The 18060-nt window shown below is 43.3% G+C and overlaps 1 protein-coding gene across 2 annotated transcripts; it reads right to left on the reverse strand.

The window, feature by feature from the left end:
- Positions 1 to 5671: 5671 nt before the first annotated feature.
- Positions 5672 to 17607, reverse strand: rdh14a (retinol dehydrogenase 14a). Of its 2 annotated transcripts, none has more exons than XM_055635411.1 (2): positions 17047 to 17607; positions 5672 to 6363 (listed from the first exon to the last, which is right to left on the reverse strand). In XM_055635411.1, exons 1-2 carry the CDS (start codon positions 17600 to 17602, stop codon positions 5744 to 5746), a joined length of 1176 nt encoding a protein of 391 aa, XP_055491386.1. In that variant the 5' UTR covers positions 17603 to 17607; the 3' UTR covers positions 5672 to 5743. The 2 variants fall into 2 exon arrangements, with proteins under 2 accessions (XP_055491386.1, XP_055491387.1); XM_055635412.1 differs by having other exon boundaries at positions 5672 to 6367; positions 17047 to 17423.
- Between the last annotated feature and the right edge of the window lie 453 nt (positions 17608 to 18060).

Raw genomic sequence — 18060 nt, forward strand, 5'->3', positions numbered from 1 at the left:
CCTTGGTTTATTTTGTGTAAACGTGAATAGACGTCCAACCAATATCTATTTTTAATAGATGTGCAATTTTCATATCTTGCTTTGAGGTTTTTTTTTGGCATAATGTTACCTGTCTAGTATCCTGTTAGTGTCTACCCTCAAGAAATTAGTATTCCACATTCAGATTGTTACAGCCCTTCACTGCTAGTTTAACGCAACACTGGTGTTTCAAAGCAATACTTTTAGAGGTGTACCCTGATTGATTAAAACTAACAGATTTGTTCCTACAGAAATTACACTCTCAATTGGAATTGGATTTCTTCCAAAAGACTGTGCCAGATGTCAATCAAATTCTATAAGAAAAGGACCAGCAAATGAGTTTTTTACATCTCTCTCACTCCCCAATGACCATTTTGTAGGATTTAGTATTTATTATTAATTTGTGATTCATTGAAAAAAAATTTAAATTACAATTTTATTCTTCGGTTCTCTTATGTACATGTTTTGTCACACTGTAACATTTTATCATACTACTTTCTATATTTTTAACTGAGATGACTGTAAATGCAAACATTCCCCTCCCCCTTCCTCCATTAAATCAGTAAACCTGTACCAGTTTGCAACGATGTATCCCTCTTGGGATCACACTGTCCCTATCCAACAATCAGCCTATCAAAACCACCCTGCCTGATGTCTTCTGTTTCTGACCCTGATGTGTCCAAGTCTTTTCTTGATTCCAGTTCCCCCTCCAATTAGTCTGAAGAAGGGTCCTGACCCAAAAAGTCATCTACTCATTTTCTCCAGAGATGTTGCCTCACCTGCTAAGTTACTCCAACATGTTGTGTCTATCTTTGGTATAAACTAGCATCTGCAGTTCATTTTTATTACAAAGATAAAGAGGCATTGATTTAAATATGTGAATTGTGTTCCATTGAGGTTCTTAAAATACAATTACCATTTTTGGCCGAGGTTTTAGCAAGAGAGCAATGCGATCCCAGTTCCTTGTTAGGTTGAAATTGCCAGACACAGGTCTAGGTAATGATGAATTTTACTTTTTTTTGCAACATAAACCTGTTTGTGTATCTCAAACCCTTTCACAATTCCTCTTCTTGTAGCTTCCAATCTACTTTGGATGATGCCAGGGATCACTCTACAAAGCGCCCAGCAGCAGAGTTCAATCTGCTGTCATTTAAAAAACACTTTGGTGAAGAGCTCCAATGTAGAAACAAAGAACTGCAGATGCTGGTTTATTCAAAAGATAGACACAATATGCTGGAGTAACTCAGCAGGTCAGGCAGCATCTCTGGAGAAAAAGGATGGGTGACATTTTGGTTATGACCCTTTCTCAGACCTTTATTCACTCTCTGACAAAGGGTCCCGACCCGAAACGTCACCTATCCTCTTTCTCCAGAAATCCAGCCTGACCCACTGAATTAGTCTAGCACTTTATGTCGATCTTTGATGGAGTGCTCATTAAGTAACAAGTACAATCTGCCCATTAAATTGCCCATTTTGTCACTTCCGCACAAGCCGGCATTCCCTCCCCACAACAAAAGTTCAGTCTGAAGAAGGGTCTCGATCCGAAACGTCACCCAATCCTTCTCTCCAGTTACTCCAGCATTTTGTGTCTATCTTCAGTTTAAACCAGGATTTTCAGTTCCTTCCTACACAAAAGCTTACCATCAATTTTCAGATGTCAGAATAGCTTGATTAGGTGCAATAACTAATTGGTGGAATTTTAAATATTAAGTTTTTATGCATAATTACTATATTCTCCCCATTCTTTTCTGAGCTGCCTTAATTTTCTTTTTGTTATTTCCCTCTTCCCCCATTCAAATGCTGTTATTCACTCTAAACGTTAAAGCTTGATGAACAGGTCCAACAAAGGATACATTTTCATCCAGTTGAAAAATGAACTATAACTATGAAAATCATTATTGTGACCTTTAGACTGTTGACCACAATGTAGGGCTTTATCCAGAAAATTATCCTGAACAACATATCCATCTCTACATAAGATAACTATATATTGGTGCACCAAGGGTTAATATTAATCACCAATCTATATTGTCACATTAATAAGAGTACAAACCTTTAAAATTTGGTTTGCCTTTAAGTATCTGGATGAAACAATTTTACCATAACAAAACTACTTTCCACTTATAGCACAAATCTGACCACTCCATTATTCAGTCGACAAGGAGCAAAGGAATGCATCTGAAAGATCAATGGAAACTGGTGCCTCCTGTCAATGTCCATAATCTATGTCTGTGAACTTAATCTTTTAATTACACTTTTTAATAGTATTAATTCCACATCAGCTGTAACAAACAGTTAATGGTAAGATCACAAGATTTTGATGATCAGTTTTACAATGGTATTCTTGACTTACAAATCGTTTTAATTCACCATGCAATCCTGCAACTGCCTACTTACCATAGCCAACTGATTTGGATAGTGTCTGGGATTCATCATTAGTTATTAATCAATAGAGATGTAAAGAGCTTGGTCTGATGTGATAACATTCCAAACAAGAAAATCTTGTCAGTCTATGATGAAGATGAAAACAAGAAATAATAGATTTCCTTATGACTTTCTGTGATAACTTTCAGGCTTATTTCTTTCATAGAATCACAATGAAACCATAAAAGATGGGCTTCAGGCAATTGGAGCTGTGAGTTATGTGCGAGAACGCCTAAGGAAGGGAAACAGAGAAAAGTGAGAGTTCATGCATAGGTCAAGAAGAATCTTAGAAGAGGTTCGATCAATGGATTACGAAGTTCGTACATTGTCCCTTAGACTGACCGCGTAGGTTTTCCCCGGGTGCTCCAGGTTCCTGCCACACTCCAAAAATGTACAGGTTTTTAAGTTACAATGCCCTCCATAATGTTTGGGAGAAAGACCCATAATTTATTTATTTGCCTCTGTACTCCACAATTTGAGATTTGTAATAGAAAGTATCACATGCGGTTAAAGGGTACATTGTCAGATTTTATTAAAGGCCATTTTTATACATTTTGGTTTCACCATGTAGAAATTACAGCTGTGTTTAAACATAGTCCCCCCATTTCAGGGCACTATAATGTTTGGGACACATGACTTCACAGGTGTTTGTAATTGCTCAGGTGTGCTTAATTGCCTCCTTAATGCAGGTATAAGAGAGCTCTCAGCACGTAGTCTTTCCTCCAGTCTTTCCATCACCTTTAGAAAGTTTTATTGCTGTTTATCAACATGAGGACCAAAGTTGGACCAATGAAAGTCAAAGAAGCCATTATGAGACTGAGAAATAAGAATAAAACAGTTAAAGACATCAGCCAAAGCTTAGGCTTACCAAAATCAAATGTTTGGAACATCATTAAGAAAGAGAGCACTGGTGAGCTAACTGATCGCAAAGGGACTGGCAGGCCAAGGAAGACCTTAACAGCTGATGACAGAAGAATTCCCTCTATAATAAAGAAAAATCCCCAAACACCTGTCCAACAGATCAGAAACACTATTCAGGTGTGGATTTGTCAATGACCACTGTCCACAGAAGACTTCATGAACAGAAATAGAGACTACACTGCAAGATGCAAACCACTGGTTAGCCGCAAAAATAGAATGGCCAGATTACAGTTTGTTAAGAATTATTTAAAAGAGCAACCACAGTTCTGGAAAAAGGTCTTGTGGACAGATGAGACGAAGATTAACTTATATCAGAGTGATGGCAAGACCAAAGTATGGAGGAGAGAAGGAACTGCCCAAGTTCCAAAGCATACCACCTCATCTGTGAAACACGGTGGTGGGGCTGTTATGGCCTGGGCATGTATGGCTGGCGAAGGTACTGACTCAGTTATCTTCATTGATGATACAACTGCTGATATGCCTGAAGTGTATAGACACATCCTATCTGCTCAAGTTCAGCCAAATGCCTCAAAACTCATTGGCCGGAGGTTTATTCTACGGCAAGACAATGATCCCAAACATACTGCTAAAGCAACAAAGGAGTTTTTCAAAGCTTAAAAAATGGTTAGTTCTTGAGTGGCCAAGTCTATCACCCGATCTGAACCCAATTGAGCATGCCTTTTATTTGCTGAAGAGAAAACTGAAGGGGACTAGCTCCCAAAACAAGCATAAGCTAAAGATGGCTGCAATACAGGCCTGGCAGAGAAGACACCCAGCAACTAGTAATGTCCATGAATCACAGACTTCAAGCAGTCATTGCATGCAAAGGATATGCAACAAAATACTAAACATGACTACTTTCATTTACATGACATTGCTGTGTCCCAAACATTATGGTGCCCTGAAATGGGGGGGGGGGACTATGTATAAACACTGCTGTAATTTCTACATGGTGAAACCAAAATGTATAAAAATTGCCTTTTGTTAAAATCTGATAATTGTGTCTAAATTATCAGCACATCCCCGCAAAAACAGCATTATCTGTAGTTATTCATTCATAAAATTTGTACTTTTTACAATCCAGTTCTGAATTTTTTTTGTCTTTTTTCTGGTAGCCCATTGTTTCAGTGAATAGCTACAAATTCTGTTGCGTTATTGAAGTAATTGAAGGAAGGAATTAAAATACACTACCAATTTATGAAACAGTGGGTCCCCATGTTGTTGAAGACCCGATTTACACAATTTATTCTAGACTCTGCTCTCGAGCACAGCATTCGAATCTCTTCACCATAAAACTATGTAGGGATCACCCAGAGAAAAATCCAAGTTGTATGAAGGAACTGCAGATGCTGTTTATATTGAAGGTAAATGCTGGAGTAACTCAACGGGTCAAGCGGCATCTCTGGAGAAAAGGAATAGGTGACATTTCAGGTCGGAACACTTCTTCAGGCTCTAATCCAATACCTTCTCCAAAGTCTTCTTGAGGTATGATCAAATGTTATGAACCCCAAGCCATGTCTCGTCACCTTTCTTTTATCGAACTGCCGCCAGTTGTCACGTTGATCTGCAGATCAGCTCCCCACATCACTTCACCCGGGCTGTATTCAGACAAACATTTATCACAGTTCACTTGCTGGTCACAACTCATATCACCAATGCTGACCTTCTCCAGTCTACTCTCTGCTAGGGCTGTTGAGCCCAATGATTGCACCTTAAGGTTTGAGGGGAAAACTGGTCATTTTCAACTTGGATCATTTCATTCTCAGGAACAGACTATTTTATGTAACCTCGGAATGCCTAGTACTTCAGAAAATGAAAAAGATGCATAAAATCAGAACAAAACTAACTTCCTTTCCATGACACTGCCTCTACTAAAGGTATATTGTTAAACTTCTAGTTAACTCCATTATCTCTCTATGTAGTACAAAACAGCAGACTAACATTTTGCTTTCAGGAATAGTATTTATTTGGTAAGTGCTAAAAAATTTGAAATGATTGAAGTTTTGTATGTTATGCTGAGAGAAAGGGTCGATCAGTGAAACTTGCCAAATTGCAACAATAAATGTCAACGAAACAGAACTGAGCATTGCCATTACCTAATAGGGCAATCCCCTTTTCTTAACAGTTATTAGGTGCCGTAATAACATTTTTGACCTCCAAAGTAACAACATTCTGTTAACTGGTGTAAGGCAGAAGCAGTCATCGACAAAAAACACAACTGATGTTCATTTAAATATATTCTGCTAATTCAAACATTTTGAACATTATGGCGTGAACATTCCCTGGTGTAATAACTGGTTTCCAAATATACAGTCAAAGATTTATTGAAATTCAATTAGTCAATAATCTACTCAAAATGTATATTTACAACATAGAATATTTACAGTGGTGAGTTCAGTCCCACCATTTTCGCACTCTCATCCCACAACATTTTTGCAACTGCATCATCCATTGCTTTGGGCAATAACTCTTCCTGCTTGCAGTCTCCAAAATATTCACCCGACACCCCATCAACGTCAGGAGATGTAGCCAGGTAGAGAGATGTTTCTGCTCCTTGTTCTGGAGTTTTAAAGAAAGCCCAGGACACGAACTTGAAGATCGGTTGTCCAAGTAAAGGGATACTGATGTGTCTTCCCAGGTTTGTGCGCACAATGCCTGGGTGTAGCACGTTTACCGTGACACCAGTACCATCCAGACGTTTGGCTAGTTCACGGGTGAACAGGATGTTGGCCAGCTTACTCCTGCTATACCCAAAGCTTTTGTTGTAGCTTTTTTCGCTGTTCAGATCATCAAAATTGATCTCACCATACTTGTAGAGCTTGGAGGACACTACCACCACTCTGCTTGGGGCAGACCGCTTGAGGAGATCCATGAGGAGATTGGTGAGAAGGAAGTGTCCCAGGTGATTCACCCCAAACTGCATCTCAAAACTATCCTCGGTTTTCATGTAGGGACACTGGAAAATTCCAGCGTTATTGATGAGGACATCCAGTCTTTGTTCTTCCTTATGGAGAGAAGAAGATAAAAAAGTACTTTTCATCCATCACATTGATGCACTGCTCACAAAGAAGGAATTTGTGGATCTTTCCCAGAATGATCTATCCATTATCAAAATATGCTATGGACATAGGAGTGAAAGTAAGAACTTTTGGTGTGCGAAATCGTGTCTCACAAATCTGAGAATATTTTTTTTTGCAGAGGTCACCACGAGGATTGATGAGAGCAGGGCAGTGAACATTGTCCATATGGACATTAACAAGGCCTTTGCCAAGGTCCCACATGGTAGCTAGTCTGGAAGGATAGAACATGTGGAATCCAATGTGAGCTAGCAATTTGGATTCAAAATTAGCTTGGAAAAAGGATTCATAAGGTGGTTTGTGGAGTGTTGTTTCTCTGATTGGAGGACTGGAACAAATTGAAAGCCGTGAGGCTGGGTCCACTGCTATTATATACATTCACGATATGGATGACAATGTAGTTAACATTGTGAGTAAATTTGCAGATGTCACCGAAAAGATTCTACAGTGGACAGTGGGGAAGGATATCTTGGTTTACAAGAAGATCGGAATCAGTCGGAAAAGTGGATCAAGGAATTAACTCCATTAAATGTGATGTGTTACAATTTAATATGTCACACCAGAGTAGGAACAGTAAATGGAAAATTTACTGGGCTTGTGGGGTTGAGATATAGGGAGAGTTGTATCGGCTGGGACTTTTTCCTTGGAGTGTAGAAGGCCGAGGGGTGACATTAGTGAGGTGTACAAGATCATGAGAGGCACGGTTAAAGTGAGCATTCACAGTCTTTTCCCCAAAACTAGGCTTAGGGTGAGGGGGAGAGAATTAAGAAGAACCCTAGAGGCAATTTAAAATGATGAGAGGGATAGACAGAGTTGATGTGGACAAGCTTTTCCCTTTGAGAATAGGGAAGATTCAAACAAGAGGACATGACTTCAGAATTAAGGGACAGAAGTTTAGGGGTAACATGAGGGGGAACTTCTTTACTCAGAGAGTGGTAGCGGTGTGGAATGAGCTTCCAGTGGAAGTGGTGGAGGCAGGTTCGATGGCATCATTTAAAAATAAATTGGATAGGCATATGGATGAGAAGGGAATGGAGGGTTATGGTATGAGTGCAGGAAGGTGGGACTAAGGGAAAATAATTGTTCGGCACGGACTTGTAGGGCCGAGATGGCCTGTTTCCGTGCTGTAATTGTTATATGGTTATAATTCAGAGGCTAGTACATATATGGAATGAGCTACTCGAACAAGCTGTAGAAGTGGATATATCACAACTTTTAAAAATACATTTGGACAGATATAAGGATGGAAAGGGTTTAACGGATAACGAACTAAATGGAATTAGTCTAGAATGCCCAGTTGGTCAGCATGGATATGGTGGGCCGAAGAGCATGTTTCTGTGATGTACAGCTCAACGATTATGAACTTTGAGGGGGGTTTTAAGAGAAGCAAAAATAGATGGTTACGCACTACAGAAATGGCTCCCAAATGTCATCACAAATAAGAAATTGTCTAAAATTAACAAAACATTGTGAATATGTTTCGATGTCATTGTTCATATCAAGCAAAAAAATTGTTTAATTGCAAGTACAGGTGCACAACGTTTTATCCGGTGTTCCGGAAACCGAAAAACTCCGAAAACCGGCCATTTTTTCCAGGATGTCGTCTGCACACCAAATCTGCGTTTGGCGCCAAACTTGACCCGAAACGACCCACGGTCAACCCAGGTCTGTACTACTGTAGTGGCTGCCTCCTCCCCGGAGACCGGGGAGACACTTAAACATCTGTAAATCATTGCTTAAATGTTAGTCAGTTAGTTTGGAGGACGTTTATGTGAAGGGGGGGGTTGAAGGGGTAAACTTCAATTCTTAGTCCCCTACCTGGTCGGAGAGGCGGGGAGCGGTCAATGCCTTACCGGGTCGCCGTGCAGTAAGCTCCGCAGCGCTGTAGCCGCCAACTCCCAGCTGGGGCTGCGGGCGGCGCCGGTTGTAGCTCCGACCCCGGCAACTCTACCCCTGTCTGCGAGGCTCCGCAAATGTTGGGAGTCGGCTGCGTCGCAGCGCTGGGATACCAGCGGGAAGCGGGCAATGCCTTACCGGGTCGCTGTGCGGTAAGCTCCAGGGCGCTGAGCCCGCCTTCTCCCAACGTTCGCGGAGCTGGGGGCTGGGGGCTTCGGGCGGCGCTGGATTTGGAGCGCCGCGCAGCCAGGGGTGGAGCTGCCGGGGTCGGAGCTACAACCGGCGCCGCCCACGGCCGGACGGAGCCCCCAGCTCCGCGATGTTGGGAGTCGCCGACCAGGTAGGGGACTAAGAATTAAAGTTTACCCCTTCACCCACCCACCCCACCACATAAAATCCCTCCAAACTAACTGACTAACATTTATGCAATGATTTACAATGATTCCCCGGTCTCCGGGGAGGAGGCAGCCGCTCCAGACTTTTCAAACCACCCGCGCTACCTACCTAATCTACGCTAAAAATCTTCCATTCGGAAATCCGAAAATGTCCGAAATCCGACAAGTGTCTGGTCCCAAGGCTTTCGGATAAAAGGTTGTGCGCCTGTATTAAGATTTATACAAGATAGTATCCACTTAACTTCCATCATATCACCCCTACGCTACAATTTGAGGTATGTCTAGCCTCCAACAAGATGATGCAACACCAAATATCACATCGGTAAGAAAAGGATTATATATGTAAAAAAATCCCAAGAAAAATACATTGTTCAGAAGTATATTGATTATAGGTTACATTTCTGTTTTCAACATACTAACAACTAAGTACTTGGTACATCTGACCTGAATTTAAGTTTTCCTTCTATAATTATCAGTATCACCGGTGTCTGTTTCATTCCAAACATAGTGAACTCGTGATTGGTATTGATTTGCTACTCTTTTAAAAACACAAACTGTCATTTTAAAATGCATTTTAAAATTAACAAAAAGTACAATTACATTTACTCAAACTCACTGCCAGTAGCAAATTTCTGTCCACTCTCAACACCTGATATACTTTACTTGAGAAATTACATTGCAGAAATCTTCAATGAACTAGTCCATCTACATTAAAAAATACCCTTTTCTGATCGAATGGAGAGGTTGAAAAAGGGACCATCTGCAGATAAAAAGAACTTTTCATCCGTGGTTCAAACTGTAGTTGGTAATTTTAGTCCGTGAACAGGGAAAAAAAGTCTGTGGACTAAATGGAATGAAGCTGATGATGGTGCGAAATACTGGCTTTGTAGTCTGAAAGAGTGGGGGGTGCATGTAAACTTTATACACGGGGTATTATTAATTTAAGTTCCATTATACCACCCCCTCACTATAACCTAACGTTTGGCTTATCCCGAATCAACACGATGCAACAACTTCATGTCACATCGGTAAGAAAAAGTTCACGTCCATAAAGAATCGCAGGAAAACGAAACCTCTAAGGCATAAAGAAAAAAATAAACTTAATATAACAATTTTAGCTATTGTTATCTCAGTTGTGGATCAGCAACTTGAGAAATTGTGTCCACATGTACAGCGCTGAAGCAAGAAGCATGCCCCCCACAATATGCTCTCAGTGGGCAAGTAATTAGTGGTTTGCTGAGTGCGGCAATCACCGATGAAGACCATCCTGCCCCACCGGAATGCAGTCATGAGGATGCATGTTTTAAATTGAACCATATACCCTGCAAACTGAATGGAAAATGTTCGGGCTTGATAAAATCAAGCATCTACACATAGAAAAGAGGGATTATGAGAATTATCTGAAAAATCAAAAAACATTGCCAAATGGAATTCACGTGTAAACAATAATATTGTTAACAGACCCATGATTTAAATCACAAATTTTCCATTTCACTAGTAGTGTCTCAAACAACTGTGCTGTGCATATAACATTTTTTTTTAAACTGTATTTAACATCAGAGGCAGAGTCAGGATCAGATCTCAGAAACTAAAAATCCTAATCTTTAAATATTTATTATGGAAATGGATATGCAATCTTGTAAGATAAAGTAAACAGAAACTTTGTTTAAAGGTCATAAGCAATTAAGATTTTGTGAAAACCACTTGTCCTCATATTTAATAGCTGGGGAAAGGCATGTGTACAACAAAAGGACAGGGTCTGATTTATTTGTAGTACCAATGTTGTACTGAAGGGATCCCTGTGATTAGTTGGTAAATCCAACAGCAACTTCCAGCATTTACAGGGATACACAGTACATCTGAATTTCTGCCTTTACGTATCTATGAGGATTCTTCACTGATTTCTTGATGAGCTTCGCTGTTTTCTTGGCAGTACATGGGCACCACGTTGAATCAGACATCAGATTAGTAGAAATTCCTGATGACAAACCAGTAAAAAGTCACTGGGAAACCATATGCTGAGTGAATAGACATTTGTCTCTCTCAAGAAAATCCAAGGAATAGGTCATATTTCCATATTTCCATATTTTAATGGGGTTTTTTAAGTCAACAAGATGGTGAATGAAGTTAAACTGCTAGCTTCTCTTAGTGTAGGAGCCATTTATGTTTATTTTCTATGTTTGTATTTTCTATGTAACAGATTGGGATGTAATGCTGAGGCTTGAAAAGGCACTGGTTAGACCACATTTGGAGTATTGTGGACAGTCCCATATCTAAGGAGAGATGTGTTGGTGAGGGACCAGAGGAGGTTTACGAGAATGATCCCAGGGATGATTGGATTAACGTACGTTGAGCGTTTGGCGGCTATGGAGTTTAGAAGGATGGGTTGGCGGGGGGGGGGGGGAATCTCATTGCAACTTAGCAGGAGAGACTCGGAGAAGATGGCACAGCTTCAGACTAAAAGGATATACCTTTAGAAAGGAGATGAGGAGGAATTTTTCTAGCCAGAGGGTGGTGAATCTGTGGAATTCATTACCACAGAAGGCTGTGGTAATGAAGGTCATAGGGTATTTGAACAGCGATTATTGATTAGCACGGTGGGGGGGGGGGGGGGGGACGACAAAAGTTACAGGGAGAAGGCAGGAGAATTGGGTTGAGAGGGAGAGATAGATTAGCCATGAATAAATGGTGGAGTAGACTCAATGGGCCGAATGGCCTAATTCTGTTATTGCATGAATGTTGTCAATGTCCAAAGGTACTCTCTTAAGTGTCTTCCTGCATTTAAACTGGCAGCCTGTGTTCTGAACAAACAAGGTGCCTGATTACTGTCGGGAGGTTACATGTAAATAGACTTATTTTTCGAGAATAGTTCTCATTTGAATTTAATAATATCTGTGGAAGCTCGTTCGTATATACCGGATGTCCATAAGTTGGATGTTTGTCGCCCAGGAAGGGCCTGCATTAACAATATATTAATCTTGTCTGAGAACTGGGCAGAAGGCCTGAGACTGAAAGCAATTTGAGTACTGTGGTATCCCACGGGACTCAGTGTTGAACAGTTGCTCTTTTATTAATCATCTAGGTGTATGTATTATGGGCACCATTTGAAAGTTTGCAGATGTTATGAAGATCTGTGTGGGTGTAGAGAATGATCTTGAATTGTTGAGATTCAGTTAGGAATTGATAAATGCTGCGGCACACATGGGCAGGATGAATGATGACCATATGTAACCCTACAGGGATGAGCCTGAAAGGGATTGAAGAAGCGGCATTGTAGCGCAAAGATCTTAGAGAGTTCATGAGGAATTTGCCGAACATGGTTTAGGATTAAGGAGACAGTTTGTTTCAAAATGGAGCAAACATCATAATTTATAGGGGCACATGGTCAGTTATAAAGATTTTTTTTTAAACAAGTCTCTAGTTCATACTGCCAATGCTTCTGGTAGGTTCAAGTTTGTAGTTCTGGGTAGTTTTGCAGTCAGGTAACAACTCAATTTATTACCCCCAGGGTTGGGTCATGAGCTTCAGCACCAGGTTGTTTCCAATTTCTGACTATCCAACATTTACTACCCCAACTCTTATTTACAAGCAGTTGCTTTCACAAGTTATGAATTATTGACCTATTCCTGTTTATTCACATATACCCAGTTATTCTTTCCTTCATTTCCCAGCAGCCACAGATTATTATGATAATCTGATACACTTGTTCTAATCTTAGTTCTGATTTATTGATCTAAATTCCAATGATTCTACAGTTCTTACCCTAGTTAACCATATAACAATTACAGCACGGAAACAGGCCATCTCGACCCTTCTAATCCGTGCCGAACACGGATTCTCCCCTAGTCCCATATACCTGCGCTCAGACCATAATCCTCCATTCCTTTCTCGTCCATATAACTATCCAATTTATTTTTAAATGATAAAAACGAACCTGCCTCCACCACCTTCACTGGCAGCTCATTCCACACAGCCACCACTCTCTGAGTAAAGAAGTTCCCCCTCATGTTACCCCTAAACTTCTGTCCCTTAATTCTCAAGTCATGTCCCCTTGTTTGCATCTTCCCTCCTCTCAGTGGGAAAAGCTTATCCACGTCAACTCTGTCTATCCCTCTCATCATTTTAAAGACCTCTATCAAGTCCCCCCTTATCCTTCTGCGCTCCAAAGAATAAAGCCCTAACTTGTTCAACCTTTCTCTGTAACTTAGTTGCTGAAACCCAGGCAACATTCTAGTAAATCTCCTCTGTACTCTCTCGATTTTGTTGACATCCTTCCTATAATTAGGCGACCAAAATTGTACCCCATACTCCAGAATTGGCCTCACCAATGCCTTGTACAATTTTAACATTACATCCCAACTTCTATACTCAATGCTCTGATTTATAAAGGCCAGCACACCAAAAGCTTTCTTTACCACCCTATCTACATGAGATTCCATTTTCAGGGAACTGTGCACAGTTATTCCCAGATCCCTCTGTTCACCTGCATTCTTCAATTCCCTACCATTTACCATGTACGTCCTATTTTATTTTGATTTGTCCTTAAACTCCATCTGCCATCTTTCAGTCCACTCTTCCAACTGGCATAAATCTCTCTGTAGACTTTGAAAATCTACTTCATTATCCACAACCCCTCCTATCTTAGTATCATCTGCATACTTCCAATTTACCACACCATCATCCAGATAATTGATGTACATGACAAACAACAGTGGACCCAACACAGATCCCTGTGGCTCCCCACTAGACACTGGCCTCCAACCTGACAAACAACCATCCACCATTACTCTCTGGCATTATTTATCTCATTCTTAAGATATTGGCACTATAAACAACATTTAAAAGGCATTTAGACATGTATGTGGATAGGGAAGAATTAGAGGGATATGAACTAACTGTGGGCAGGTGGGTCTAGCGTAGATGGGCATTTTAGTTGAACAGATTAGGCCAATGGGCCTGCTTCTGTGCTGTACGAATCTACGACTTTGACCAAAAACATTTGTAGTGCTTTATTCCTTTATTTTGCTGTGGTGACTATCCCATCATTGAATGTATGCACTTTTGCCTCCATAAGCGTGGCTTGACCAGTTGAGTTCTTCCAAACTTTTGCTTTTTGTATACTCCATTGGTATTCCCATATGCAATGTGAATTGTACTCCCTGACCATCCCATCCAATAATTGGCTCTTTTATGTATTTGGATATCTGAACCAACAAGTGTCCCTCCCTCGTTACACAAAAAAGCTGGAGAATCTCAGCGGGTGCAGCAGCATCTATGGAGCGAAGGAAATAGGCAACGTTTCGGGCCGAAACCCTTCTTCAGACCCTGAGTGTCCCTCCCTCAGTCCTCCCATGCTCAGGGTTATTCCTGTTTCCAGGTATACACATTTGCAATCACCAACCTCCTCCATCGCCCGTCTCCAGATGGTACAGAATGCAGCTGTTCGTCTCTTGACTGGCACACGAAAGCATGATCATGTTTCTCACCTTTTGGCCTCTCTCCACTGGCTGCCTATTCAGTATAGGATTCGTTTTAAAATTCTTTTATTTACTTTTAAATCCCTAAGTGGTCTTGCCCCGTCCTACCTATCTGAGCTTCTTCACCCTTATTCGCCCTCCCGCTCTCTCAGGTCAGATGATCAGCTGCTCCTGATTGAGCCAAAGACTAAGCGGAAGCTCAGAGGGGACCGTGCCTTTGCTGTGTCGGCTCCGAGATTGTGGAATGAATTGCCTCTGCACGTTAAACAGGCCCCTTCTCTAGCTGTTTTTAAATCACTCCTGAAGACATATCTATTCTCCATGGCCTTTGTAGACCAGTGAGGTGTTGAATTGTTTATTAACTTTATTTGCTTGGTTTTGCTGCGTTGTTCGTACTTGTGTTTTATGTTTTTTAATTTATTGTTTGGATTTTTGTATGTAATTTATGCGCCTCGTGTTAGTTGTATGTTCTGTTGTTCTGCCTGTTTTATGATGTCTTGCTTGTTTTCTTTTTTCTGTACAACACTTTGGTCAGCTTTGGTTGTTTTTAAGGTGCTTAACAAATAAAGTTATTATTATTATTATTATTAATCTTCACCTGGCTCTTCTTTCCCAATATTATCCTGCACCCTAGTTAACTATCCACGTCCACGGCATTTCCCCATTCCCAGACATGGATACACAGTCTCTTTCATCCCAGTTTTAGCCCATTACCCATGTATTTATTCACTCCAAGGCTCTTGCTCTCCAGTATCTCCTCGTTCTCTGGGTATTTGTAGGCACCTCCTGCTGCCTATTTCCTCTAGTATTTATCCACTCTTCTACTCTAGATTTCTCCATTCTCCACGTATTTATCAACTCCCAGGCTCTTTCTGCCTGATACTTTAACATTTCCTAGTGCTTCTTTCCCAATGTTTCCCCACGCCCTGAATATTTATCTACTCACAGGTTCTTCATGCCCAATTTTACTCTTTAATTAGGCATTTTTCCACTACCAGGCTCCTTCTGACCTGTGTTTAGCCATTCCCAAGCTCCTTGTGTTCTCTATTTCGCAGGGCATTTATCCACACGCAGGTTTGCGTCCCCCTGGCTGGTATTTACCCGGGTGTTTATTTATCCATCTCCTGACACCTCTCACCAATTATTTCACCGGGTGTTTATTTATCCACCCCCAGGCCCAGTATTTCCCCGGGTGTTTATTTATCCCTCTCAGGCCAATTATTTCACCGGGTGTTTATTTATCCACCCCCAGGCCCAGTATTTCCCTGGGTGTTTATTTATCCACCCCCAGGCCCAGTATTTCCCCGGGTGTTTATTTATCCATCCCCAGGCCCAGTATTTCCCCAGGTGTTTATTTATCCACCCCCAGGCCCAGTATTTCCACGGGTGTTTATTTATCCACCCCTAGGCCCAGTATTTCCCCGGGTGTTTATTTATCCACCCCCAGTATTTCCCCGGGTGCCCAGTATTTCCCTGGGTGTTTATTTATCCACCCCCAGGCCCAGTATTTCCCCGGGTGTTTATTTATCCACCCCCCAGGCCCAGTATTTCCCCGGGTGTTTATTTATATCCACCCCAGGCCCAGTATTTCCCCGGGTGTTTATTTATCCACCCCCAGGGCCAGTATTTCCCCGGGTGTTTATTTATCCACCCCCCAGGTCACAGTATTTCCCCGGGTGTTTATTTATCCACCCCCAGGCCCAGTACTATTTTCCCCGGGTGTTTATTTATCCACCCCCAGGCCCAGTATTTCCCCGAGTGTTTATTTATCCACCCCCAGGCCCAGTATTTCCCCGGGTGTTTATTTATCCACCCCCAGGCCCAGTATTTCCCCGGGTGTTTATTTATCCACCCCCAGGTATTCCCCCGGGTGTTTATTTATCCACCCCCAGGCCCAGTATTTCCCCGGGTGTTTATTTATCCACCCCCAGGCCCAGTATTTCCCCGGGTGTTTATTTATCCACCCCAGTATTTACCCGGGTGTTTATTTATCCACCCCCAGGCCCAGTATTTCCCCGGGTGTTTATTTATCCACCCCCAGGCCCAGTATTTACCCGGGTGTTTATTTATCCACCCCGGGCCCAGTATTTCCCCGGGGTGTTTATTTATCCACCCCAGGCCCAGTATTTCCCCGGGTGTTTATTTATCCACCCCCAGGCCCAGTATTTCCCCGGGTGTTTATTTATCCACCCCCAGGCCCAGTATTTCCCCGGGTGTTTATTTATCCTCCCCCAGGCCCAGTATTTCCCCGGGTGTTATTTATCCACCCCACCCCGAGTATATTTCCCCGGGTGTTTATTTATTATCCCCCCAGGCCCAGTATTTCCCCGGGTGTTTATTTATCCACCCCCCGGCCCAGTATTTCCCCGGGTGTTTATTTCTCCTCCCCCTGGCCCAGTATTTCCCCGGGTGTTTATTTATCCACCCCCAGGCCCAGTATTTCCCCGGGTGTTTATTTATCCACCCCCAGGCCCAGTATTTCCCCGGGTGTTTATTTATCCACCCCCAGGTCCCAGTATTTCCCGGGTGTTTTATTTATCGACCCCCCAGGCCCAGTATTTCCCCGGGTGTTTATTTATCCACCCCCAGGTCCAGTATTTTCCCGGGTGTTTATTTATCCACCCCCAGTATTTCCCCCGGGTGTTTATTTATCCACCCACCCCCAGGCCCGGGTGTTTATTTATCCACCCCCAGGCCCAGTATTTCCCCGGGTGTTTATTTATCCACCCCCAGGCCCAGTATTTCCCCGGGTGTTTATTTATCCACCCCCAGGCCCAGTATTTCCCCGGGTGTTTATTTATCCACCCCCAGGCCCAGTATATCCCCGGTGTTTCTCACCTCCACGATCCGCTGGCAGAAGCCCCGCACGGAGGTGAGTGAGGCGAGGTCGAGCTGTCGAACCAACACCTCCCCGGAGGCCGCGCCGTCGCCCCGGTCTTGCTGCCGCATTTCGCGGGCCACCTCCTCGGCTGCGGCCGGGTCGCGACACGCCAGGATGACCCGGGCCTGAAGCCGCGCCAGGCCGCTCGCCGTCGCCCGGCCGATGCCGCTGTTGGCGCCGGTCACGATCACCGTCTTGCCCCGCATGGAGCCTGGGGCCGGGGCCGGGGCTAAGGCCGAGCTCGACACGCGGCCCGCGGTCCCCGACATCAGCCACCGGCCCAGGTAGTAAACGGCCGTCAGCGCCGCCACCGACAGCGGCAGCAACATCGGACCTGAAGCGCAAAAAGCCGCCGCAAGGGGCAGCCTGCCCGGGACAGACACAGACACATCCCGGGACAGACACAGACACAGACCAGACACAGACACATCCCAGGACAGACACAGACACATCCCGGGACAGACACAGACACAGACCAGACACAGACACATCCCAGGACAGACACAGACACATCCCGGGACAGACACAGACACACACACATCCCGGGACAGACACAGACACACACACATCCCGGGACAGACACACACATCCCGGGACAGACACACACACCCCGGGACAGACACACACATCCCGGGACAGACACACACACACACACATCCCGGGACAGACACACACATCCCGGGACAGACACACACACCCCGGGACAGACACACACATCCCGGGACAGACACACACACACACACACACACATCCCGGGACAGACGCAGACATCCCGGGACAGACACAGACCCATCCGGGGACAGACACACACATCCCGGGCCAGACACAGGCGCTGACACATCCCGGGCCAGACAGACATCCCTGGCCAGTCCTATAGTCATCCCGGGACAGACACAGACATCCCGGGACAGTCCTATAGTCATCCCGGGACAGACACAAAATGCTGGAGTACATCAGCGGGTCAGGCAGCA

The sequence above is a fragment of the Leucoraja erinacea genome, chromosome 5 (genome assembly GCF_028641065.1).
Source record: "Leucoraja erinacea ecotype New England chromosome 5, Leri_hhj_1, whole genome shotgun sequence".
NCBI lineage: Eukaryota > Metazoa > Chordata > Chondrichthyes > Rajiformes > Rajidae > Leucoraja > Leucoraja erinaceus.